At 34.4% G+C, this 27,890-nt stretch overlaps 3 protein-coding genes across 6 annotated transcripts; 1 reads left to right on the top strand and 2 right to left on the bottom strand.

Moving 5' to 3' along the window:
• The first annotated feature begins 7,590 nt into the window (after positions 1–7,590).
• Positions 7,591–8,601, top strand: LOC130798221 (uncharacterized). The gene has a single exon (XM_057661122.1). It carries the CDS (start codon positions 7,591–7,593, stop codon positions 8,599–8,601), a length of 1,011 nt encoding a protein of 336 aa, XP_057517105.1.
• A 140-nt stretch (positions 8,602–8,741) lies between these two features.
• LOC130798494 (membrane-bound transcription factor site-2 protease homolog) lies at positions 8,742–16,099 on the bottom strand. Of its 3 annotated transcripts, none has more exons than XM_057661511.1 (11): positions 15,840–16,099; positions 15,683–15,748; positions 14,044–14,110; positions 13,851–13,949; positions 13,556–13,659; positions 12,602–12,749; positions 12,370–12,450; positions 11,833–12,258; positions 11,129–11,443; positions 10,256–10,413; positions 8,742–9,361 (listed from the first exon to the last, which is right to left on the bottom strand). In XM_057661511.1, coding segments are annotated over exons 1-11 (1,569 nt in total). In that variant the 5' UTR covers positions 15,944–16,099; the 3' UTR covers positions 8,742–9,360. The 3 variants fall into 3 exon arrangements, with proteins under 3 accessions (XP_057517494.1, XP_057517493.1, XP_057517495.1); XM_057661510.1 differs by having other exon boundaries at positions 8,742–9,386; positions 15,840–16,089; XM_057661512.1 differs by having other exon boundaries at positions 8,742–9,386; positions 14,044–14,166; positions 15,840–16,089.
• Positions 16,100–19,496: 3,397 nt separating this feature from the next.
• LOC130798495 (myosin-binding protein 2-like) lies at positions 19,497–26,060 on the bottom strand. 2 transcript variants are annotated; one of them, XM_057661514.1, is made up of 5 exons: positions 24,664–26,060; positions 23,730–24,083; positions 23,055–23,237; positions 21,414–22,725; positions 19,497–20,900 (listed from the first exon to the last, which is right to left on the bottom strand). In XM_057661514.1, exons 1-4 carry the CDS (start codon positions 25,862–25,864, stop codon positions 21,434–21,436), a joined length of 3,030 nt encoding a protein of 1,009 aa, XP_057517497.1. In that variant the 5' UTR covers positions 25,865–26,060; the 3' UTR covers positions 19,497–20,900; positions 21,414–21,433. The 2 variants fall into 2 exon arrangements, with proteins under 2 accessions (XP_057517497.1, XP_057517496.1); XM_057661513.1 differs by having other exon boundaries at positions 19,499–20,936.
• Positions 26,061–27,890: the final 1,830 nt, after the last annotated feature.

A 27,890-nucleotide genomic window follows, 5' to 3' on the forward strand; every position in this document is an offset into this window, starting at 1 on the left:
ATTCAACAACATTACTATATAAAGCTATAAAAACAATTAAAAATTACCTTCAATACTTATGGATAATTAAGAAGAGTCTTGATTTAACAACTAGTAACCTACATTTTAAAAAATAAGTAAATTTGGTTATAACCCAAAAAAACTACATATACACCAAAAAAACACAAACAAGTTTACCTTTGAGTTTACCTTTGAGCAAGCTAAAGTATCCCACACTAATTTTGAAGTGCCAAATTGAAAGAGGAATGCAAGAATTGATGGATTGAATCAGTGGCTTTAGAGGAAGAATGTCGAGTGTGAAGGTAGTATTTTGAGAAATGGGAAAACATGGAAAAAAGGAGGTTGATACGTGTTTTTATGCAGCAGATTTGTTCGCTCCAAACTACAGATTTAGAATTTTCACGCTTACTTTTAGAATAATTTTGAAACTTAGATTATTTATTTCATTTTTTAAAATTTTTCAATTATTGATTTTAAATTTTCATGGAGTAATAGTCTAATAGATAGTTCAAATACCCCCCGACGGCACAGGCCCACACGAATTTTTAAATACATAAAATATTAAAGACCGTGTGATACAAAGTGGTATTCATGCGCATGGATTTTCACAAAAGTTGGTGAATTTTTTTGGATTAGGTTGCTTTTTGAATGCTTTCTTACTTTCACTTCTTTTTCCACAAGAACAAAATAATAAATAAATAAATAAAAATTAGAGCTAGAAAATATTTTTTTAATAATGTCTATTTATCTAATTCTATTATTCTTTAAAATCGCCAAACTTTAAATTATATCAATTAAAATATTTTCTTTGGTAATAACAAAATCTGTGGTCATTATTTAAGATATATACTTTCAAACTCAAAATCGCTGCATTAATAGCAAAAAGTATATTTGAAAAAAAAAAATCATTATATATTAGTTTCCAACATTAGCCCTTTAACTACATTTATATAATTAAGTAATCTATATGTTTGTTACGCGCTATTCATACTCTTCTAGTCTTCTTAATTCTTATACCCATCATCATCCTACCCAGTGTATTTCGCTCATAAAAAAACTACAGAAAGGGTTTGGGGAGGGAAGGACGGCGGCAACTCATACCCATAAAGGAGAGTACGGCCAAAGAAGTCTCCGACTCAAGAAAATAAAGAGACCTAACCATACAGGAAAGATAAATTAAAAGATTATAAATAAAATAAATTAATTAGGCTTAACTTGACTATTATGATTATTGTAAAATCATTAGAAATTGAGAAATACAAACTTTAGTATATTTTTTCTTAATGAGGCTTAACTTGATGGAACCAAATATTGACTTATGGAAAGCCTACATTTTCTTAAAAAAAATATATATGTTCTTGTTAACCATATATACTATGTATTAGAAGAACTATTTAACCAATAGATAAGATATATTTCTCAATGAAATCGTCTTATACAACAATTTGTAAAAAAAATAATATAAGCCATGCATTTTATGAACAATCACATATCCTATACACTATACATAAACTATTCTCACGATAATAACGTAGAATCCAACAAAAGAAAGTGTCCCCCAACAAAAATAAAGCATAAGAAGGATATAGAGAAAAGCAATGTGAATATAAACATTCACATTATATTTTGAAAGATTAAGAAAAAGCATAAACATTTATTTATTAGGGCCCAATAATGTGAAGCTAATAATCTGTTTAGAGACATAAGAGTAAGACTTATCTAAGGTATCCTAAATATTCAAAATTATTTTTATTAAAAGAAAATTATTGTTTTTGTACACCATATATTTTCAAGAAAAATATTACACTTTAAAGGAGATTCAAGACCATTATCAAACTTATGGTTGAGTCATTGAGCAATATCTACATAGTTTATATTTATCTATTTTTGATTAAATATTTTTGATGTAATTTAAACTTTTGATGGTCAAAAATAGATGTGTTGCTATACATTTTCTATTAGTTCTTTTTTTTTTTTCTAAAAATAATAACAACTGAACAATCAACAATAATTATAAAAAGGACTTAAGAGCTATAAAAAACTAATATTACTAGCTAGTTTAACAAACAAATAGAACCTATGAATCGGCAACAGTCATTTAGCAAACACGCCCTTGAGATATATATATATATATATATATATATATATATATATATATATATATATATATATATATATATATGGAGTTTTCGAGGCTCTTAAATTATTTGGTATTGAATTGTTGAGCTAAGCCCACAAGCTTCTCAAGCTGGGTCAAGATTCCATGCGAACGAGTGGGCCTACAAATTTATCTGAAATGGGACTTTGTGATGGGCTGGCCCATTCAATTCGAGTTTACTAGTTGAGCTAATGTGATAACCCTACGTATCTTTGATCAAGTCAAAATGTCATTATACTAGATAAGTAAATTGAAACAAAGGTTAGCACGAAATGATAAAAAAAAATGGTAACAATTCGAACTCTCGATATAAACAAGTAACAATTAGAATATTAGAATATCTTAGAATAATATCTTTTGATTTCTTTCATATTATGTATAATCTTTGTGATTATGTAGAATATTAGGAAAATATTTTGTTTCCTAAAGTATAGTTATAATCTTGTATATATTAACATCAATCTTAATGAGAAAGACAACCGAGTCATTCTTACATGGTATCAGAAGCTTCGGTTTTTTATCCCGACTCTTTTCTTTATTCTTTCTCTCCCATGGCCTCTCCTACCACAACCAAAGGTTCGTTTTCTGAAAATTCCGTTCATTTTAACAATCACGGCTCTTCCCACCACCGTGGTGGCCGGATCCACCGTGACAGCCACCATGGCTCCGCCAATGATTCTGCTCCCTGGCAGCCGCAGCAGCACAGGCCAAAGTCTTCTACTCCTTTTCGGCCCAGCAGCTACTACTCAGGCCCATCTTCTTCTCCTTCTCCTATTGGCATAATTGGGCCAGCCACAATTGGGCCCAGCCTGCTGTCCCTTTTCCCCCTACATCTTGAGCTCCTCCTCATTCTTACAATAATGGGTATTCTGATGGTCTTCTTGGCCCACGACCGGTGCAAAGTTATCACACCGGGACTAATACTTCTATGAATTATATTTCTACGGACATCGATCATGCTATGAACACTCTCTCTTTATCTACTCCGGATGAGCAATTTTACATGGATATCGGTGCCACATCTCACATGACTCGCTCTCAAGGTACTTTACTTCCTTATTTTCCTTTAAAGCATCAATTCAATAATGCTATTGTTGTTGGTAATGGTAATTTAGTTCCAGTTCTTGGTCACGGGCATATTTCTTTTCCATCTTCCCAAAAATCCCTTACCCTCAAAAATGTCTTACATGCACCTAAACTTATTAAAAACCTTATTTACGTTCGTAAATTCACTCAGGATAATATGATTTCCATTGAATTTGATCCCTTTGGGTTTTCTGTAAAGGATTTGGCCACGGGGAACATCGTTTTAAGATCTAATAGCACGGGTGATCTTTATCCTTTTCCTTCTACTCATGGAGCTTCTCCTTCATCTTCCACATCATCGGCTTTTTCCGCTATTTCTTCTAGTATTTGGCATTCCCGTTTAGGACATCCGGGCAATGCGATTTTTAAGTTCCTTGTATTCTTCCCGTTCAATTCAATGTAATAAAAATTCTCATTTTGTTTGTCACTCTTGTCCTTTAGGGAAACACATTCAATTACCTTTTGTTAATTCTATGTCTATGAGTACTAAACCATTTGATATAATTCATAGTGATTTGTGGACATCTCCTATTTCTAGTCCATCGGGTTATAAATCATATGTTCTTTTTCTTGATCATTATACTAATTTTTTGTGGACTTTTCCTTTATTTCGCAAATCACAAGTTTATGATGTATTTGTGAATTTCAATGCTTTTGTTAACACCCAATTTGAGCTTAACATCAAATCTTTCCAATGCGATAACGGGGGTGAATTTGACAATAATATGTTACGTCAATTTTGTACTAGTCGAGGCATTTCACTTCGTTTTCCTTGTCCTTACACATCTTCTCAAAATGGCAAATCCGAACGCAAAATTCGCTCCATCAATAACATCCTTCGCACTTTTTTGTGTCATGCTTCCCTTCCCCCGTCTTTTTGGCCTCACGCCTTAAACACGGCCACTTATCTCCTCAATATTCTTCCTTTTAAACTTCTTGGTAATCTCACTCCCACTCATGTTCTATACCGTAAGTCTCCTACATATACTCATCTACGGGTTTTTGGGTGTTTATGTTTTCCTCTTTTTCCCTCTACTACTATTCACAAACTCCAACCACGCTCCGCTCCATGTGTCTTTTTAGGATATCCCTCTTCTCATAGGGGTTACAAGTGCTATGATCTTTCATCCCGTAAAATCATTATATCTCGACATGTTCTCTTCGATGAGGCCACTTTTCCTTTTTCTCAATACTACCAATTTTTAGATGATAATATTCACATTCAATTACTTAAAACAGCCCCTACACATTCTTCTGGGCCTACTCCATCTTTGAGCCCTATGTCTGATTCTTCCTCCTCTTTCTGCCAGCATCCTTCAGCTCATGGGCCTCTTTCTCTGTCAGGCCCAAATACCATCCCTCACCTTCCATCCTCCCTCTTCCCTACTGAGTCTACCTCACGCAGCCCAGTCCCCATACAGTCCCCTCCTTTCTCTTCTTCTCCTACTGGGCCAGCCCCAATCAGCCCAACAGCGATTAGCCCAACCCCAATCCAGTACCCTCCCTCCTCCCCCCCCCAACTGGGCCTACCTCACGCAGCCCAGTCCACCAGCCCCTTCCTTCCTCCCCCTTCTCTATTTGGCCTGCCTCACGCAGCCCAATCAACCCACCTCCTCCTTCCTCACCAACCGGTATAACTACACGGAGTAAACATGGTATTTTCAAACTCAATCCCAAATACTACTCTCAAGCTTTATCTGTTTCTTTTTCACCTTTACCTGAATCTCCTCTTCATGCCCTTCGTGACCCAAACTGGAAGTTAGCCATGAAAGAAGAATTTGATGCTTTAATTGAGAATCATACTTGGGATTTGGTGTCGCGTCCTCCTAATGCTAATATCATTCGGTCTTTGTGGGTGTTTCGTGTCAAGACTAAGTCTGATGGCTCTTTTGAGCGCTATAAAGCGCGTCTTGTTGGTGATGGTAAATCTCAAAGGGAAGGCATTGATTGTGATGAGACTTTTAGTCCGGTTGTGAAACCTGCTTCTATCCGCATTGTTCTAAGTATTGCTCTTTCTAGGTCTTGGTCTATTCATCAGCTTGATGTTAAGAATGCTTTTTTACATGGTCATTTAACTGAGACTGTTTACATGCATCAGCCTATGGGTTTTCGTGATTCTACTCGTCCTGATCATGTTTGTCTTCTTCGTAAGTCTCTTTATGGTATCAAACAGGCTCCTCGTGCTTGGTACCACCGGTTTGCCACTTTTGCGACTACTATTGAATTTTCTAACAGCATTTCTGATAATTCCATGTTTGTTTATTGTCATGGCTCTGATATTGCTTATCTGTTATTATATGTTGACGATATCATTCTTACAGCTTATTCTGATTCACTTCGTGAGTCCCTTATGTCCAAACTTAGCTCTGAGTTTGCCATGAAGGATTTGGGTCCTCTTAATTATTTCTTGGGTATTGCTGTCAATCGTACTTCTACGGGCCTCTTTCTATCTCAACAACGGTATGCCTCAGAAATTCTTGAAAAAGCTGGCATGTCTCAATGTAATCCTGTTGCTACTCCTGTTGCTACCTCTGGCAAACTTTGTGCTAATGCTGGTTCTTCTTGTGAAAATCCTACCTTGTATCGTAGCCTCGCTGGAGCTTTACAGTATCTTACTTTCACCCGCCCCGATATTTTATATGTCGTTCAGCAAGTTTGCCTTTATATGCATGATCCTCGTATTGAACATATGGCTGCTATTCATCGCATTCTTCGCTATGTCAAGGGCACTCTTCACTATGGTCTACAGTTATATCGTTCTAATATTTCGACTCTTTTGTCCTATACCGATGCTGATTGGGGTGGCTGTCCTGACACTCGCCGCTCCACTTTTGGTTACTGTGTTTTTCTGGGTGATAATTTAATTTCCTGGTCAGCTAAACACCAACCTACTGTTTCCAAGTCTAGTGCTGAAGCTGAATATCGTGGCGTTGCTAATGTTGTTTCTGAAACTTGCTGGATTCGCAATTTGCTTCTTGAGCTACACTGTCCTATTACCACTGCTACCTTTGTCTATTGCGACAATGTTAGTGCCGTCTATTTAGCCGGTAATCCAGTTCATCATCAGCGCACTAAGCATATTGAGATCGACATTCACTTTGTCCGTGAAAAGGTTAAACGTGGTGATGTTCGAGTACTTCATGTTCCATCTCGTTATCAGATTGCTGACATTTTCACCAAAGGCCTTCCTCAAGTATTATTTGATGATTCTCGTTCCAGTCTCAGCGTCTCTAAACCTCCCGATTCGACTGCGGGGGTGTATTAGAATATTGGAATATCTTAGAATACTATCTCTTGATTTCTTTCATATTATGTATAATCTTTGTGATTATGTAGAATATTAGGAAAATATTTTGTTTCCTAAAGCATAGTTATAATCTTGTATATATTAACATCAATCTTAATGAGAAAGACATCCGAATCATTCTTACAGTTTTTGTCTTGCTCTTTTGATATGCAATAAGAAATGTCAACCCACAACTTCATTATCAAACAAAACTTTTGTAACAAATTAACCACTTGCACTTCTCTACTCTAATAGGTTCAATCCACACCAACATTAATATTATTTCCGCTAAAAGTTACATCAGATAAATATTCAACAAATAATTAGCAACTATTTGATTAGAAATTTTATACATTAAAAATTAAATCAGACAAATATTCAATAAATAATCAACAATCACATATCATATACATTATACAGGAAACAAAAAGTTTATGCTAGTAAGTTTCTAAAGAAATTATATACTAGAGGTCAAAATCAATAATAATATCAGAAATATCATAAAGAAATACGATATAATTTTTCTGATATAAAAACTACCATGGTTACACATATAGAAAGTCAGCAATTGCAAGTTTTCAAAGTCGAGAAAGTGTATTATTGTTTAGAATTCCTAAAACCCAAATCACACATTAGTAACATTTTTGACATTCGCGGTTTAGAAATAAAAGTCAATTACGAAAGAGCTAAAATGTAGTTCTTCTTTCGTTCCTTAAGAGTTTGCTCATTTCAACAATGAACACTTTGATATCTTTTAAGTCATTCCGAGTGTATATATTAGCATTCTTAACAAAGTGTATATATTAGTAATTTCAAGTGTATATATTAGCAATACTTGACTAAGTTGTGATATTATTTGTGCAAGAGCTCACACAAAGAAGGTTTATGACCTGATCATACCGTCCAACGAAGTTGATTCGATATGTTGGAAGATATACGTTTACATAATATTATATGTTGTTAGTTGGATAGTGGCATAGCATACATTGATACCATAACGACCAATTCTTCAAAATTATGTTGTAATTCATTAATATTTACTCGTACCAGAATGATAAATATGGACTCAAGTCTACAAAGCAGCCAAGCCACAATGAAAAACCACCAGTTTCCTGCCCAACATCACCGGTGTTGGTCTGGAACTCGTCTTTTCAGCCGATTAGACACAAACCCGAGGTTTTCTGTAGCTGTTATAATCGTTTTGTATGTCATTATTCTTGCTATGTCCTACAGCTTAGGCTATTTGGTCGGCTCGTCTTTCACCATTAAAGATATCACGACTTTCGTGATCTCTAGAACACCACCACCCCCTTCTCGAAATGTCGTTCTGAGGTTGTCTGAACCTTTGAGCTACAAGTTTGTCAGCCAGTGTGCTGAACCTGTGCCCCCTGAATTTGTCCGTCAGACAATTATCGATCAGGTTTACAATGGTAAGTCGCCTTATGAAGACTTCATCCCCGTAAGAGCTACCTCATCATCTCTCCTAACAAAGAAAGTCCAATGGTGGGGATCATATGAGGTCATTTATAAGAGTTTAATCCACAAAGTTCGGCCAAAGACCATAATCAAGTTTGGTTCTTCCTTAGGTGCATCAGCAGCTTATATCGCTAACCTGACGAGTGAACTAGGGTTAGAGACGCAGATCCTCGGCCTCAATGAATTTCGAAGCTTGTCGGTCTTTCGGGGCCTATCTGAAGATATCGCTATGCCGAATGGTGATAGTGTGCTTCTAAATCAGTTTATCCACGACGTAATTTCTCAAAATGTGAAAGAATCTGTCTTACCAGTTCCCCTTGCAATGAATTCCGATTCAGAGAAGCTTTGTGAATGGGGCATCTACGGTGACTTAATAGAGGTCGATGCAGGCCGTGACTTCCACTCTGCCTGGTCAGAAATCAACAAGGCTTACAAGCTGTTGAGACCTGGCGGAGTCCTCTTCGGTCATAATTATTTCTCATCCTACAATGACATAGGTGCCAAACAAGCCGTGCGATTGTTTGCTCGAGCCAATAAGTTCCTCATTGAAGAAGACCAACACCACTGGATGATGGTTAACTCGGCTTATAAATGATAAACAATCAATTATCATGAAGATGGGAGGGCCATTCTCAAACCGGACTGTGAGCTAAGGGATGATCAAATGATACAAAGCAGCTTAGCAATGCAGCAGACAATAATATTGCAATCACGGCGTATAGAGTGATCAGTATATTATCATTATTATACCCAATATATCCTGCTCATAGAAAGAAAACAATAGAGAACTAAATTTTTGCATTGTACGCAATTTACATATTAGAGAGTTAGAAGTTTGATAGTAGAACTATTTATGTTACATGGAATGCATTATAAAAAGATTGTAGCCAACTCACACCTTCAAAACATCCCCTTGACCACTCGTCATTACAATGAAAACTTGAGATGGCATTTCATCACTCTCTCAGTCCAGCAAGGCTGATACACCAATGCCAAATCCTCCAATCCCCACGAAATGGGATCGGCTGGCTATATGGACCAAAAGTTAATTTGAATTCGGCTCATGACATATGATATGATGACGTATTTATGCTGATTTTACTAACCAACTGGGCCACTGGCTACTGCAACCCTTTTTACCCGAGCTTGAAACCATCAATCAATGCATAATCAGTCACAATGAAAGCTATCCTAGAAAGTTAGATATTCAAGTAAAAAGGAACTATATTGATCAATACTCCACCGTATAATAAGCAATATCACCCTAATTTTGTAAATCCCTTGACTTCTCATTTCTTCTCACTTCTTGGTTACCATAGTTCAGCTAACCGCTTCAGATTCTCAGCATAGATAATCTGTAATCAGTACATAGAGAGTTCACTTTGAACTCAATTGATTAACTTCCCGGAGCAATTACAATGCAAATCAGTATTTAGCACATCACACAGAGAATTCAAGAATAGTTGTCAACTTGTTTCATAACTATTGCGGACTGCACAACCATTGTGTGTGTCTGTATCTTTAGGACTGTCCTGGAGATTTCAGCCTATGGAAGATGATTATTATTTTTATTATTGTTGTGTTTGGATGAAGGAAAGTGCAGGGAAAGAAAGGGGAAGGAAATGGAGGGGTATATTTTGCTTTTTTGAGAGAGAAGGGATTCGGAAGATATGGATTTGAAGGGATTAACCCCCTCAAATTTGTTGATGCCCAAATCTCTCTGAAAGCGGAAAGATTTTGAAGGAATAATATATTTCTATTGCTTTCCTTTGCCTTTCCTTGCAAACAAACAAGAGGGACTCCCTCATTACTCCCTTCCCCTTCTCTTTCTTTCTTTTCCCTACTAAACCTTTATCCTAACAAAGAAGACTTCTGTAGTTAACGATTACAAAATATAGCAATCCCAGAAAGATGTTTTAAATCGCAACAGTAAATAAATGTTATAAATAGAACATTTGAAGTGACGATATCACTAGTTTATAGCAATTTACAAGCAGTTGAAACAGAAGTCGAGTCCTAGTCAACAATAACTCGACATCCGACAACAAAATGTGTGGTAAGACATAAACAAACATCAATCTAGTTTCCTTTCTCTCTCCCTCTCAACTAAAACTAACAATTCAGCATCATACAATAAAGAAAACTAATTATCCAAGTCGTATGAGAAATTTAAATTTCAAATATCAAGCAAGTTAATACAGCTAATAAAGATTCAGGATGCCACATACAGAGAAAACTCAAAATCTTACCAAAATTTGATGAGAAAGATTCGCAAAAATACAAGGCAAGAAATGATGGAACCCCCAAAAAGAAAAGCTTGAAGCAATAATTTCCTTCTCCCAGGAGTCAAACCAGTTATATAATACAAGCTTGCCTCCAAGATAGATTCACCATCGAGACAGTAGACCTGACAAAATAAAAAAAAAAAAAAAAAAATAAGCACTTCATCAGCTAAAGTGGCATACTGCCATACATGACTTGATAATCAGGTTGAGAAGCAGAGGAACTATTATAAATAAAGAGAATATGCTTCAGTTAGCATGCTGCAAAATTCAATAGGGAAGCTATGCCAACTATATGTTGGATCTTTGTCACATGTAACATTGCATTGCACTGCCTCAAATCTACTAAGTGACTCCCACCCAGGAAAAACTAACAAAACTAGTAAATAACTCTAAATAGTAAGATGTCAAAATACATATATTGTTACAAATGAGCCATATTAATTGCACTGTATCTCACAAGTGAGCCATATTAACTGCATAGCCATGAGTTATCTCTCAAACTAAAAGCCTCACTTGAATAAGAATGATAGAACAATATCATGGCTTTTATGTACAGGCTGTTGTAGCAGTTTTCTGATGAGAAAATAATTTACATTCTGCAACAATATTAGTGCGTGTAATTTTCACAAACTAAAGTTCCTCAAAGATCAGTGGAAACAACAATTTCGTGGGAACATGCTTAAATATAAACAAGGTGATCATGGGCAAAGTCCATCAGGAAAGATTAATGTTGAGTTTAAGAGAATTAAGTTACTAGGCTACTTGCAAATGAGACAACTCAACTCTCAAGACACCACTTACACAGTGCATGATTCCCAACATTAAATGTAAACATACCGGAAGGCTGTTGAGGATGGCCAAAGCTACAGACACTTGGAAGGTGCACGCAAATATCTTCTCAACCGCATCTGGTAGATATGCACCAAAAAGGGAAGCAAACCGTGGCTGAAATGATGTCATCCGCACAGAACGTGCCATTGAAATCATATCACCAACAAACAGGAAGGTCTTGTAACAAGGATCCCCAAAATCAGCACTCTTAGCACTCGGGTTTTTTTCAAGATCTTTGCATTGATGAGAGTAGGGACTTTTATACATGACCTCAACCCACACAATGCCAGGCATTTGAACTGGTGCCAAGCACAACTCACCCTGCACCCAAAAAAAAAAGAAGCAACTTCAGATGCCATATGTTGTGCCAGGTCAAATATATCACCAATATGTATCCCATATTCCCATACAGTGTTACCTAATTTACTGTACAAGAATAGATATGAGTTCACAATATGTAGTCCTAGTTTAGCCTTAGTTTAACAATTTGCGTGTTTCAAATACCAATTCATTGAGGGGGAGGGGTTCGCAAAACAGGTAAAACTGATTCCATGGTACGCAAAGTGCGCTTGAGCCAAGACTACATTATAAACAGCCCAATAGAAACCAGATGTAACAGATGTAGACTACATTGCTAAGTGAGAACCTTCAACAAGGATAAAAATAGATTCTAGATTTGATAACGAAGTAAATTAAATGACAAGTTTTACCTCTGAACATATACAGCTATTATCACTGGTTGTCCACAACCTTCCACAGCTCTTGAGTCTGGCGATATCACCAGAACCGAGACAATATCTGTTGTTATTAATTCTCTGAAAATCATGTGCATCTTTTCCAGAAGAGTAACTTGAACCAAAGCACGGGACAGATACAAAAGCATAGTGCTCATCAGGACAAGCAGATTGGTTATTTGTCAAAAGTGCAGTTTCACTTTTCTCCAACAAAGAGCTTGGCACACAATAAGTCCTCTTATTGATGGTAGGATCTGAACTCAACAACATTTGTTTTTCAACAGAAATTGCCATTTCTATCCAATCTTGTGTATTGTGAATTTTAATTCCATCCAATGATACAATGACATCACCAGGAGACAGGTAGCTAGACACAGGTGAGCTCTCGGAGATACCTATTACCTGTATTCAGATTATAAATGCATTTCAAACAAACAGTTTATTAGCATGTTTCTTTTGAGCAATGAGACCAATATATAAAAGAGGAAAACAGATTAATATTTTAACTATTACCATGGGACCCTTTCCATGTATGTAGAAAGGAGAAAGGATTAAAGGTAATAGCAACAACGCCAATCCACAAGCTGCACAAACCTTGATAATGACACCAGGAAATTAGGAACAAGTCATAAGGGTATACTAACCAAAAAATTTCCAAAGTTCAAATAGCATTAACATATCTAAGCAATAATTGAATCTAAAAAAAGAAAAAGCATTAGCAAGAGAAAGCAAATACAAAAATTACCACAGCATTGTGCCAGACACCAGCACAATATATACGAAGGGCAGTCGAACGAGGTTTAGCTTGCAATAAATCATAATTAAGTGCAACCAACGCCCCTGGGAAAAGAACAGCAAGAAAAATAGCAATATATTCCATCTGTATACCTTCACTGCTTCCCATTGAAGGGGTCCCTACAATGGCAAAAATGAGAAACTAGCTCTACATGAATGAAATCATAATAACTTTTCAAATGTAGATCAGGAATAACAGGTATCTCAATTAACTTGTTTCAATTTGCAAGACCTGTGGAAAAAGAATCAAGAACTTAATGAAAGGATGCATAAAAGCTCCATTCGGTTGTACAGCACAATGCAAATAACATAGGTTCATTTGCTTCTACAATGTGTGTGACAACATCAGATTAGACTTAGATGAAATTCTATTTGCTCTAATGTGATTCAGCTCAAAAATTGGCACCTACAGATATTTCAGATTTTATCACACACATCATTGTGAGACAAATTCTTAAGCAATCAAAAGACTTAATAGCTGAAGGGAAAAAACATTTAGCTCCGCTCTTATATTATATATCCTCGTTCTCATAGTCAGTATTCAGATAAAACATGCATATTAAAATTAAAATTATAGAGTATCAACATAAAAAAATTGAGTAGGATTGTTCATTGATCATAAAGTACCCACAAGGAAAGAATATCAAAATAAATTACTGCAACAAATAGATATAACAATAGAACGAGATCTATATCACTAGTATATTTTATAGTTGTTCCATAATTTACATGCACATGAAATGGTCCAACGTGTGTCCTACAGAAGTTTAGTTTCAAACTAACTACAGGTGCAATATCAATTAGCTGACCTTTAAAGCTTACAATTCTGTGTCTCATCTCGCACTACCTCCTTTACAATGACAATTTAATTCAAACTAAAACATATAAGGGAGAGAGAGCTGACCTAGCAGCAGCAGCAGCATGTCCAAATTCATGCACTGCTACAGATATCACAGTAGAAACTAACAAGCATACAACATCAGTTAATGGCATCATCAAGCCAAAACCCTACAAGATGAAAAAAATACATTATATGCAATCAGTATGATACGCCCAGAAAATACCTTTACTGCATTCCATCGAGCATCCTCTCAAATAAAAAACAGTCCTTGATGTTAAAATTTAGTCCCAATTCTCAAAGTATGCAATTTAAGAACATTTGGGAAGAGATGTGGCAGATAAGAGAGATGAAAGCTCACAGAAGGGTTTATGCCAAGAATCAAAGAGCTGAAAATATCACTGATCTTGTCACTTCCATCGGTAAGACATAAAGTAGCTACCAATTCCCAAATAAGAATCTGCCCATCCATGAACTTACGAATTAGTTAATTGATGCAAAAAGTTTGATTGAAAATAAGTTTTTTTTATAGAGGATGGATATATTTTTCTAACCGTGGTGACACCAAACAACAAGCTTAGGCTAAAACCAACTCCCACAGCAAACCAAACTCTCAAATACCTGTAGTTCCAATATCCCATGAAAGACCATCAATAAAAGGAATTTCAAAGCTCCTACTGCAGAAGATAATAATATATTACATTGCATAACTTAAAGTTATAGGAAATAGCTAAGAAGAATAAACCCATAGAACATAGTTTGATACCAAAAAACAATGAGTTCGTCAAGCCAACAATTGGAGGAAACCAGTTGTTATTCCTAGATAAAAATAACTCAAAGGTGCTACTAAACCATGAAACAGAAATCACTTACAACCAGATTATTCACAAAATTAACACAAATGCAGAGGCTTCGCCTCCACCTCAAACTTAACATTTCTCTAATTCATTGTCATTTTCTAGAAACTATGAAATTCTCTTCCTACAGCAAAATAAGTATCCTGGTTCCTCATTCTTAATAGCTGTGGCCAGTGAGTCTTAACTACCTTGTCATCCTAACATGTACCAGAAGATCCAGAACAATAAAACTCATCCAGCACAACCTAAAAGGTAACAGATAATCTCTTGAGAGACTGTCTCTTTGAGAGACGTATCTCAAGCCCAAGCCATTAAAGATTAATACCTACTTACTGTATTCTTAACGCCTACTTACATTATCCTTAATGCTTACTTACCGTATCCTTAATGCCTACTTTCAATATCTTAAATGTCTACTTACATCATTCTTAATGCCTACTTATAATATTTTAAAAAATATATAATGGGTCAGCCCAATTAGAGATGGTTTCTCAAAGAGACCGTCCCTCACAAGAATTTGTGAAGATGTAATAACGTACATCATCTTATCAAACAAATTGTGATATCAAGAGAAACTTTTCCTAAGTATTGTTTTCAAGAACACCAAGAGACGCTAATAATGCGATAATTATTATTAATTATACTATCCTCCGTTTTTTTTAATATCTACATTTCCCCCTAAGGTAATATATGTAATAAACAAACACTTTTTAGCCAATCTGATTTCGGCCCCAAACTAAAGATTACTTTCACAAGAGCACTTATCACACTTGTAATCTATTACTTTGTTAAAGAGTAAATAATTCATAAAGAAAAAGAGCGAAGATGTAGCATATGGATGGCACAACTTTTAAAACAATATTTCATTGCCCCAAATCCATTAAGTGGCTCCCACATAAGTGGAGTTTAGGGTCCGGATATATAGAACCTTACCCTCGTACAAACAAAAAACTACAAAAACACGAGTCAATAGTCATGTAGTCCATCATAATACAAAAACAAATAAGTATAAATCTTATGCTCTATTAAAAGGGAAAATTTTTTATTTATATGCCAACACAATGAGAAGGCTTTATACCCTTTGTCTCAGCTCTCAACGTAGAGGTCAACAAATTCAAATTCGACTATGTTTCAATGATTCATTTACTGCATATAAATTTACACCTCGACAGAATATTCAAACCCACAACCGACAAACAACATGATTGAACAAACAACCCTTAGATACTTTTGACATATTTTCAGCTATAGTAAACATCACAAATGAAACGTAGTACATGAATATGGATTGATTTTAAAAAAATAAGCATAAAACCCAGGTTTTACAGAATCAAACCTTGCATGTTTTTGCCCAAATTGGTAAATAGATTCATTGAAGCGAGAAATCTTATAATCGCAATACCTGAAAGTTGCCAATCATACACAGAAATTAAAAATGTCAATAAATTGAATTCAAATAAGAAAAACAACAATGGAAAAGAAAAAGAAGATACCAGCAAGAAATTGTATTGGAGAGACGAGTAGATCGGAGTGGTAAAAGGGTTTGAGTTCGAGTTCTTGGTTGCCGTCTAAACCGTCTTCCTTCCATGAGTTCCATCAATTGGAGTACTCGTGAATCGTGATTGTGATTTGTGAGGTTGAAGGTTCTGTCCAACTAGTGAACTTCATGCCCGACTCGACTCGGAACTCCCGATTATACTACCTACCTGGGCAACATCCGTCAATTTCCACAAAAACTTGACGAGACGGTCGCAAGTTAAGACGAAGCGTGGACATTTCACGCATATATAACAATATTTTAATTTTCGAGACATTTATCAATTTTGATCTTAAATGTATTAATTTTGTGAAAATGCATACATTTAACGTCAAGATCGATACCTTTTAAAGATTAAAATTGAAAAATGCCCAAAAAATGAAAAAATGGTTGGGTTGTTACATGCATGAATTGGGTCGGCCCAAATTAACGGTCTCATTATAAGGTCGTCTCGTCCAAGACCAGCTGATCAATTTTTCTGCAAAAACTCAGGAGAAAGGCGGCTACTAATGGGTTGACACAAACTAAAAAAAAGTTGACCTAAGTTATCAACACAAATTTTTAATGAGACGGTTTTATCGTAAAATGCATCTGTTAAATAATCCAACAAATACAAATTATTAGTATATAAACTTCTTATTTTGAGCTCGTCTAAATGAGAGACGGTCTTTCACAAAAGTAGCTTAAGTATCTCAATTATAACCTTAAATTGATTGATTAGCAATTACATATTGTTAAAATTATAATTAGATCGATTAGACTATTAGTCTCGTGATATGACGGTCTCTCTTAATACCTCCTGATTTTTTTCCATCTGAAATTAACTTAACTTGACAAGGAACAGCCCACTTTTGATACTTTGGGGTTTCAAGTGTAGCCCTAATTATAGTACGTAAATCTAAATGGATTTGGGCCACTAACATGCCTATTCAAATTGATTTGGGAAGCGTATGTACTTCGTCATTACTGTGGATATTTTCTCAAATTTTAAGTAGGAAAATAAATGAATTGGTTAATGGCAAGGCTCATCAAATGTGAAAATTTGAATAAAATAAGATTATTTAACAACTTAATTCCAAAAATAAGTTTCGTGAAACTTTAATTCCCAAAATAAGCGTCCGTACATCCAAACCTAACTTTGGAGTAAATCACTGTTACTAACAGCGAAAGAAAAAAAAAAAAAAAAAAAAAAAAAAAAAAAAAAAGCCATAAGTCGCTGTTACTAACAGCGACTTAGGGAGTTGACCAGTCAACTCCCTAAGTCGTTGTTAGTAACAGCGACTTTAAAGTTAACTGTTCAACTCCTTAATCTCGTAGGTTAGAATGAGAAAGTAACTGAGAACTGAAAACTTAAAAAGCATTAAGTCGCTGTTACTAATAGCGACTTAAAAAAAAAAATTTTTTTTAAGTCGCTGTTAGTAACAGCGACTTACTCCAAGGCTAGGTTTGGATGTACGGACGCTTATTTTGGGAATTAAGTTTTCACGAAGCTTATTTTTGGAATTAAATTGTTAAAACATCTTATTTTATTCAAATTTTCATCAAATATGGCATTAGACCATTGGATGCAAATCACCATTCCGTGAGATGCAACATGAGGCTCGCCGTTTTGGCCTGTTAACACAAGTTTTTAGCCGGTTACTTTTTTATTTTAGGTAAAAAATGCTTCTATGAATAAACTTTTATTATGGCTTGATAGAGCGTGCACAACTAGTGTGCTCGTATCGTGTCACTGGTCATTGTTTTAAGGTGCTCAGCACTATACAACCTATTAATGCACATGGTTCGCCATGTTAGACATGTGGCCCGCACCGACACGATTCACTATGTTCCTTCACGTCACAAATCTTATGTCAACTCATGTCATATTATCTATAACGTGATAGTTTGCATTAATTATGTTAAATGAGGTGAAGACAAGGTGTGTCCAAAATTAATTACAAGCCTTAATTCATTGTTTTATACTTCATAACAATAATTTTATGAACTTGGTAATATTGTTGGAGAAATTTATATTGATAATTTAATATAAAACTATTATAACAATTATAGTAATCTCATTGAGACGAAGGAATATAAAAGTATATGGATGATGCAATTGATATGGAGGAATATTGTTTTGAAATCTAAGGAAACAATTTTAAGGAGCATGGAGTACAAATGTAGATCCATGATAGTATTATTGATGAACAATCTATTTAGTTTGCGGGATATGTACAAATACTAATAATAATTGGTCGGAAGCTGACATATATGTCTACTTAGCTATCATTCTTGCTCATGTTGTAGATTCCCTTTTAGGTTGGGAATATATAATTAGTACTATTAAGATTTTGTAAGAATGGTTATCATTTGATTAAAAACCTTATTAATATTGAAATCTATAATAATTATTATCATATTTAGTGTATCTCGTCTATAGAAAACTATAATCAGGATCTAGGGATGAGGAAGGAAGGTAACAACTCATACTCATAAAGAAAAGTGCGGCCAATGAGTCCCTCGACTCAAAAAAGATCAAGATATGTTCATGCAACGAATAGAATTGAGTATTAAAATGTATAATATATAACATAAAAAATAATAGCCAAATCAGTTCAGCAAACGGGGTTGAACTGTATATCAACCTTATAAGTTACAAATCTTTAGTTGTACAAATGAATTATTAGGATGCTAAAGCAGTGTAACTCGATATGTTTGGCATCCAATGTAGTATGAGTATCTAAGGGCCCCTGTGTTTTTTGCCTTTCACATTTGATACATAATACTTTCTTATATGGTTCCTAAAAATAATAGCCATTCTTCTAATTGTCTGTCTTGTGAAGATTATTTGCACAAAAGCATAGAGTTTTATTGCTTTTTGACTGCGTAATTAGTATGAGAATCCAAGCATTCAATTTACAGTTTTTTTTATATAATATCAAAAGCCAATATAACATATAAACACATTTAAGTTTTATTCACCTTTCATTAGAAGTAAAATATTTAACAGATCATATAACTTTAAAAGAGTCTGTCTTATGTCTTTGTCCCTCAAGAATTCCTCATTTATACACGTATTGGTTGGATTGTTTTTCTTGACTAGTTACAAATTTACAATTAGATAAGAGAAAAGGATTGAAAATTGGTGTCACTATTCTGTTCTACTACTTCTTCTCTTTGAATTAATAGCAAAGAGAAATCGAGTGTTTTTATGAAAAAATCAATATTTAGTAATAAATGAAGAGATAAAGTAAATTGTGTTGATGAAGTTACTAGAAAGTTAAAATTTATAAATGAAATTAAAAAAGTAATAAGTCATTATCTAAAAATAAAAATGATAAAAAATAAGCAAAACGAACCAAAATAGAAAATAATGCTAAATAAGTAAGAAAATTGAAATATGTTACTAGTTTCTACAGATGATGTATGCCATATAGCTAATTTGTGTTTATTGATAGCATAAGTAGAAACAAAGTCCAAGTCATCATAACTTGTAGACTTAGAGCCAAGTGATGATACTTTTAAATTTTTGTTGTTATTGTTCTTCTATTATTTTCTACGATTTTTTTTTTTTTTGAGTTTCGACTATAAAGTACTTCAAGTCAAATGTAGCAAAATAAATGGAACGAAAAAAATAGTGGCTTCTATTCTTATTTGTACAGATCTTTAGGTGACTTATTTGGTGTTTTTCTCTACATAGAGTTTCAAGTAAGACTCTAAAGTTATAGGTTTCGTTGTTCAACATTATAGGATCCAAAAAGTAGATACTTTATACCATCATAATGTACATACTCAGATTACAACATGTAATTATTTCAATGACAAATGGTTTCAACAAAACAAGATTTAGAAGGATCAAATATATCATAGATGCAATCTAAAGTTAATAATAACAAAGACGTATTTTTTTTCAAAAATTGACATAGATTAAAACAAATAATGTAAGAATTATATTGAGAATATACTAACAACACACATGTGCATGAATTTTCTCTTGAGGATGTGGCAACAAATATCCTTCACCTACTCAACAAAGTAGTTTGCTTTAAGCAAAGTTTAACTATGAAAGCAACTTTGGCTTCTAATTGATATCATTATATGTACATTGTTCTCAATTATATTAAGCATCAAGCAAATAATCAGCATATAAAGCTTGATTAGGGGACATAATTAACAAACACTCACTTTATATACTTTACAGAACAGAATCATTACATTAAATTAATATACAGGTAAGCTAACTTTACTCCAAAAGCTTTGATCAAACCCATGTGATGATCAAGTGCTACAACTGGCTCACAAAATAGAAACAAAGAAAAAAAGTCCCTTCCACAAAATCTCTTGATGTAACAAAAATGAAGAATAAATGCATCTAACTAATAATTTGTAATCCTAGGTAGTGTATGCATAGTGCAAAAATGTGACAACGATTCCAGTAACAGCACGGGAATGACATTATCGTCATGTAAATATCGGCTGAATGCATGAGATATCTCTTAAAATGACCAAAACAACCAAAACACGATCTTTTACAATTTTACAATGTGGGACATATCGGTTCGGCGTAAATGTGATGCGATACGGGATACAACCTTGTTTTTGCACTTTGAGTTTGTGATCAAGTAAAATGTTATATGCTTGGGACTGGAATCATTGTTGGATCACCCAGTTTCTTTCTGCATATGTCTGCCCCTTTTTGGCTCACAAAACAAATACAAGATGACAGGTTATCTTGAGTATCTTCCACTATCCTACACACACTTAAAATCCATCGTTCCCTTTTCCCTCAAAAGGGAAGTGATGGGCAAAAGGAGACTCAACCCCACAAAAAATTGGGATTTTTACATTTACATTGAACAAAGAACAAGATTGAAAGAAAGAAAAAATAAAAAATGGGGTCAGCAAACCTTGATTTTTCTTGCCTACCCAAGAACCTCCCTCTCCATTTAGGGGGTCCTTCACTGAATTCTAGATGACAAAAGTTTAATCTTCTTGTTTAGCTGTATCTTTTGATTCCATGGAATGGACTTTTTGACTGATCTAGCAGCAAAATTTAATTGGACATGAGAATCTGCATTAATAAAGCACAAATATTATTGTTGTATTTCTATTCATATACTCATGGCTAGAGGTGTTCATTTGGGTCATCGGATTGATTTTGGTTTAGGTGTTTTGGGTCAGTTTGAAATCAGATTTTGTGTCCATACTGTTATATTTCTATCTGTACACTCATGGCCTAGAGGTATACTTCCTGTCCCCTGAGTTTGCTACATCGGTGATTGGCACAAATGTTAAGGAGTAGTTTATACTATAAGAGCGAAGAAATGTGCGGATGATAATTGTAGCAAACTCAGGAGGACGGAGGAGAATATATTAGCTCGAACTCTTCATTTCATCCCAATTATGTGTCAGATCCTTAACATATAGAAATGACATGAATGTAGATGCTCAATATTCTTTGTTCTGGACTAACACACAAGTTTCCTATTGTCTGAGTAGTGTGTAATAGAATTGAACTAAAAGATGTATTTATGTAATATTTACTCACCTTCAATGTCAAATTTGATTTTACACTGAGGCGCATTGATTGGGATTCTTCATAGCTTGAAGTTCAACGCTCTTCAAATCGCGTAGATGTTGTAAGATCTCTTGAAGAAGATCCAAACCCTTATCACCCTTCCTCAATGAGCCCATACAATGTTTAAGAAATTCCCTATCCGCTTCGAGTGCTTGTAGCCTTTCGTATACATGATCGACTTCCTCTTCGATTGCAAACCTTTTCTTTTCTAACTCAAACTTCGTAAGGTGAAATTCATAATCTTCATTCCCATTTACCTCTCCATTCGGGGATTCTAACAATTCCGCTGCATCGAACAATGGGAGAAGTCTCTTAGGCATTGAACCATTGATCCTTCTATCTTGTTGATGCTTCCCATTGGCATGAATAAATCCATTACTATCACTATCATTAGTCACATTAAAATCTTTACCATTTTCTTCATAAAACTGCTCAAATGGTTTCATGTTCTCGAAATGTTCCTCTTCTTCCTCTGCTAGAGTAAAAAGTTTCTCCTCTAAAACCTTGAGCTGCTCGAGAATTGCTTGCTTCTCTTCTTCAAAACCTAACAATGAGTCTTGTAAACACAAGACTGCATCGGTTGGTGTATCTTGGTGCCCGTTTTCTTCATGACAATGTGGACTTACACCGCCTTCTTCTTCTTGATCTTTCGTTTCTTGATTCAAATCTACCGATAGTCCATCACTTTCCTCACCGTAACTACAAGAAGCCGAAGAATGTCTACTTCTCCTCCTGCACATTATCCTCATCTTCTCTCGTTCTTCGTAATCCATCACCTTCTTTTTGTATACTTCGAGCTCCTTCTCAAGCTCTTGCTTCTCTTTTTCCCTCTTCACTACGAGCTCATTCATCATCTGCAGCGCTTCTTGATCATACTCGGATTGTTCTTCCATCATTCTTTGGTATTGCAAGGCTTCCATCTGCATAGTTGCTTTCTCTTCTTGAAGCCTAGTAATCATTGCCATTGTTTGGTTTGCTGCGATTGCTGAGGCGTTCCTCTCTTCCTCGAGTTCTTTATATAATGTTCTCAATGCCTTTCTCTCGGAAAGCAGGTCAGGTTTGAGCTTTTCTGTTGTTTCTATGCTCTCTTGCTCGCTGATCATACTCATCCCGTCAAGTGATTCCTCTGTTCCTGATTCCCGTCTCCCTAAAAACGACAGTTTCCTCTGCATATGATTCAGGCTTTCTGATGAAGTTGGTGTATCAGGAACCTTTTCTTCCTCCACCTCATTATGGTGCATGTCCACATTAGCATTTAGGCTCCTTTCACCAGTTTCAGCATCTGAGTTGATAATTATATCATTAGATAAGATTTTAACAAGTTTCTGTTTGGTTGGCATAGAAATTGTACAGGAAGATCAACTAAACAGTTTACACACAAATTTACATAGGAACAAGAAAGTTGTGAGAAGTTGAGCTTCTTATGTGCAACCAAACGACCAACATCAAGATGTCATCACGCCGATACCAAGTGGGTCCCACCTAAGTGGATTTTGGTTGCAGCCTTACCCTTGTAACAGCAAAAAGGTCGTTCAATTGACCCTGATAGAAAACATCATCTGCAACTTCACAAAAAACCCACGGAAAGAGCAATTAGGAGTTGCATATTACCTTGAGGACTAGTGGAGACTTCCAAAACTACATTGTCGGAAATAGTGTGGCTTTCTGGTTGGCATGGTGTAGAGAGCTCATCAGCTGTCTGATTATGTTTCTTTTCATTATCTGTTTCCGTTTCAGTTTCAGCTTCAGGTTCGGTTTTAGATTCATGACTCCCCAATTCACTAGTTTCATCATCTGAGTTAAAAATTATACCATTAGATATGATCATAGGCTAAAAAATGCTTTGAAACAAGTTTATCTTGGTTGGCACAGAATCATACAGGAAGCTCAACCAATAGTTTACACACTTCCCAGGAAGTAGAACTCCAAAGAAACTAAAAATTTGTGAGATGTTGAGCTTCTTTTGTGCAACCAAACAACCAATAAGAACAAGATGACATTACCCAATGCCAAATGGGTCCCACATAGGCGGGCTTTGGAGGCTCAGATGCCTGCAACCTTTACCCTCATAACAACAAAAAGGTCGTTCAATCGAACCTAATTGCAAGCATCATCTGCAACTTCACATTTTCCGATGCCTAGTGGGTTCCACCTAAGTGGAATTTGAAGGGTGAGATGTATACCAACTTACCTTTGTAACAACAAAAAGGTTGTCATTTCCGACTTAACATAATCACATAAATGACCATAGAAGAAAAAATTACGAGTCTGAGACTCGAGTATTACCATGAGGAAGACTAGTGGAGACCTCCAAGACTACTACATTGTCAGAAATAGTGTGACTTTCTGGTTGGCATAATGTAGAGGGCTCATCAGCTGGTTGATTCTGTTTACTTTCAGTTTCAGTTTCAGCTTCAGCTTCGGTTTTAGATTCATAACTCCTCAAATGTGATGAAATTTCCTCATACTCTTGGATCAATAAATTCTCTGTTAAACTCTGGCTGCTTTCAGTTTCTGTTTCTATTCTAGCTTCATAATTCTCTTTGGACTCTTGAATGAACAGCTCATCTGTGGGAATCTGATGTTTTTCTTCAGTAATAGTTTCTTCATTCTCCAAATGTAATGCATTATCCTCATACACTGATCATAATTCAAAGAGATTAAATTTATTTAGTTTGACTCAGAAATATAACACTATATATAAACTATTAAAAGAGATCAACTCAATCAAAAGAAACTCATGGTTAAAGCTACATAATATATAATATACTTTTTATGCTCTTTTTGGGCTAGAACTAGAAGTGCAGATGCAACAAATATCCTCATATTCCACTTAATGAGATTCAAAATTGTAACTTTCCGCCATATTTGCGTGTATACCATGTTAAAAACCTACTCCACCTAAAGCTTAAGCCCATGTTATCGGGACTCTTCATTTTGCTTCACGTACCCATGTCCAACCCTGGATACTTAGGACATTGTCATGGCACCGAGACACTTCATTTTAGGCATAAAATTATATATTTAGACGTATCCGACACTGTACCACTATTCGGCATTAGTACCCGACTCCAAGTAACATAGGCTTAAGCTTATAGTAAGTCCTCCCAAAAGCTTAAGCTTATAGTCAGTTCTCTATATACTTAAATACACTATCATGAACAAATACAAAGAAATGAAAGAAAATTAATTATAGAAGTTCAAACAAGTCTTCCAGTACCTGAAAGAGTAGGATGTGTCTCAGTTGTTGCTTGTTTATCAGCTTCCGTAGCTTGATTAACACATTCCTGCACATCAAAAATGGGAGTACTAACAACATTTGCAATCTCCTTTTCCTGCTCTTCCTCATCCTTGTGATTTCCCAAGCTCTCCATTTCTCCTTTTTCTTCATCTATGGACAAATTTTCAGACCCAGAAACAAGCTTATTTACTTCAAAAACCAGCTCAATTTTGTCTGATTCCTCCATCTTCACCTCATCTTTGGAAATCTGTACATTCTCAATCACACTTTCTTCTACTTCTTCTTCTTCCTTTATACTAGGCAAATCTTTACTAGGACTAAGTTCACTCCTAGGAAGAACAAGTTCAAATCCCTCAAAAACCAACTCAAATTCCCTTGATTTTTCTGAAAATTCTTTATTTTCTTCTTCCCCACAAACTTTAATCGAGTTATCAGCAATAAAATCAACTGGGATTAATCTATAATCATCATGATCAATGTAAAACTCCAGATGTTCCTTACTTTTTTCATTACTATCATTAATATTCTGTAAAAGAGGTTCCTTTTCTGCTTCCAAAATCACATCTTCTTCATCCCCACCATCCAAAACTTGATACCCAAACTTAGAATCATCTGATTCATCAAAATTTTCCTGCTTTTTTTGATCTGAAAAATCACAACCCAATAATTCTTTCTCCTTGATCACAAAATCCAAGGAAGAAACTTTTTTGATTGGATTGATCACTCTATCACAGCAAGAACATCTTCTTGTAAGATCACTTTCTTCTGCATCATCTTTAACAAAACCAATCTCTGTCATCCATTTCAATACTTGATGATCATGGGATGAAGAAGAACAATCATCACAAACATATTGTGATTCAACAAGTTTTCTATGATTAGAACAATACCCAATTCTGGAAATTTCAGCAGCATGTTGATCACAGATGATTTCAGAGTATGAAGAAAAGCTTCTAGCTTTGTCTTTTTTCTCATAATCCAAGAAATAATCAAGCCTTGAACATAACAAACAGGGTGGTTTAAGGCCAAAGTATAGTGCAAATTTAAGGATAAAGTAAGAAAATAAAGAGTTTAAAAGAAGAAAAAAGATTAAAACCCATTCAAGAATTGCATAGATAAGAACCCTAGTAATTCTGTTGGTTCTTCTATGTAACATAGTTGAAAATTTGTTTCCTGTCATGGATTATGTACAGTGTAGATGAATGAAGGAGCCAAAGATGAAGAAGAAGGAGAAGAAGATTATTTGGAGTTTTGTAATGGAAATTATAGAGTTAGTAAGGAAAAAGGAGTAGTTTGAACGGTGAAGGAGCCAAAAGTAAGAAAGTAGCTAGGGGCCCAAAATAAAGGGCAGTGTCCCTTAAGTTGGAGAAATACCCAAAAGATATATCAGTAAATTGAGCATGAAGTTGAATGGGTTAGCTTGAAAATGATTTTTTAGGAGTGGAAGAATTCAAGATACAATTGTTTTTTTAACCAAATTAAATCGAGATTTCTGGTTAATAATACAACCTAAAATTGAGAATTATTTCACTTATGATTTATTTTTGAATAAACCAATTTAATAAGGTTTTCTGTTGAGAATAATATTAACCTATTCGCGATCAGTTAAGAATGAACCTTCATTTATATGTTTGGTAACCTATTAAACATTAGGTGAGTTTATTCTCAGCAAAAAACCCCTTAGATGGATTTATTCAAAATAAACAATAGATCGATTTATTCTTAGCAGATTGCGAATAGATCGTATTATTAATGACAAATTTTCCGATTAAATAAGCATTTGAAGGAATTATGCTTTGGAAATCTAACCTACTTATATTCATCCATTTAAAATGTTATATTTTCATTTGTAAAAGTTTCAGAATAATTATTATGTTTTTAATTGTATAATATAAAAAATATTTAATATGATTATAAATTTATACACATGATAAAAAACATTATATAAATCACGTTTTATATGAGACATAAGGAGTTATAGAATGTAGATTAGGATGTTAATTGCACACATGGAGTTTGGAATTTATAAATCCTAATTTGTATTGACGATTCCTTCCAAAAAATTGTTAAGCTTAGGGTTTTAGGTTTACCTTTTTTGTTATTTGTTTTTTGAAAAAAATAAATTGTCCAAAATAATTCCACCTATAGCCTATCTTTTGTGAATAATTCATATTATTGATTATTTTTAAATAATCTAAGCTCTATATATTATTTGCTGACAGCACCCATATCCACATTTTAACCGGCTATTATAGGTACCTACTAGCCGCTACACTCAATTCTTTTCTCCCCTTATGCTTCTTCGTAGGTCTTACCTTACTCCTCTTTGGTGGTAGGTACCTATAATAACCGGTTAAAATGTGATAAGAGGTTACGTCAGCAAATCATTTACAAAAGTTAGATTATTTAAAAATAATTAATTGTGGAGATTATTCACGGCAGTTTCCTTAAAAAAACTAAAAAAAAATTAAATTGAAAGTAAATGAAAATGGTAAAAGTAAACTTTATTAGAATTAAAATGGTAAGAGTGGAATATTAAAATATTCTATATGCAAAAAGTAAATATTAATTTCCAAATATAAAGAAAATTAATTGCTTTATGTTTCAATTAATATACCAAATTATATCCGAACACAAAAATCATTTGTACCAATTAAATGGGGATGGGAGAAAGAGAATACTAAAACAAGTTTTGTATGAGACCATCTCATCACGAAACAAGTTCATATAATTAGCCTATTTTTCTAATTAATCATTTTAAGATTATAATTGATCACTTTAAGATTATATGTGATCACTCTAAGACTATAAAAATGATCATATTAAAACTGAAAGTGATCACCTCAAGCGGTAAGTGTAGTTGACCTAACTCAATAGAGATGGTCTCACAGTAAGATCGTTTTACTTGAGGATTTGTGTTTCTATTTTAGTTTGTCAAATTCAATTTTTTTTTTCTTTTTTAAAAGATATTTTCATTTCCATTTTTAATCTCATCTATAATTTTTTTTTATCTTAGCTACTTATTTTTATAGAGATATATAAGATCAAGATAAATTTTGATTGATATATTGAATGTCTTGGGAATATTATGATATTATCTTATAATTGTTTATTGATAACATGCCATACATAATATTTATCATTGTCATCATCAATTATTTGGTGATTTTTGTAATTTTTTTCTTATTGTAATTGTTACTCTTATC

This window comes from Amaranthus tricolor, chromosome 13 (assembly GCF_026212465.1).
Source record: "Amaranthus tricolor cultivar Red isolate AtriRed21 chromosome 13, ASM2621246v1, whole genome shotgun sequence".
NCBI classification, from domain to species: domain Eukaryota; kingdom Viridiplantae; phylum Streptophyta; class Magnoliopsida; order Caryophyllales; family Amaranthaceae; genus Amaranthus; species Amaranthus tricolor.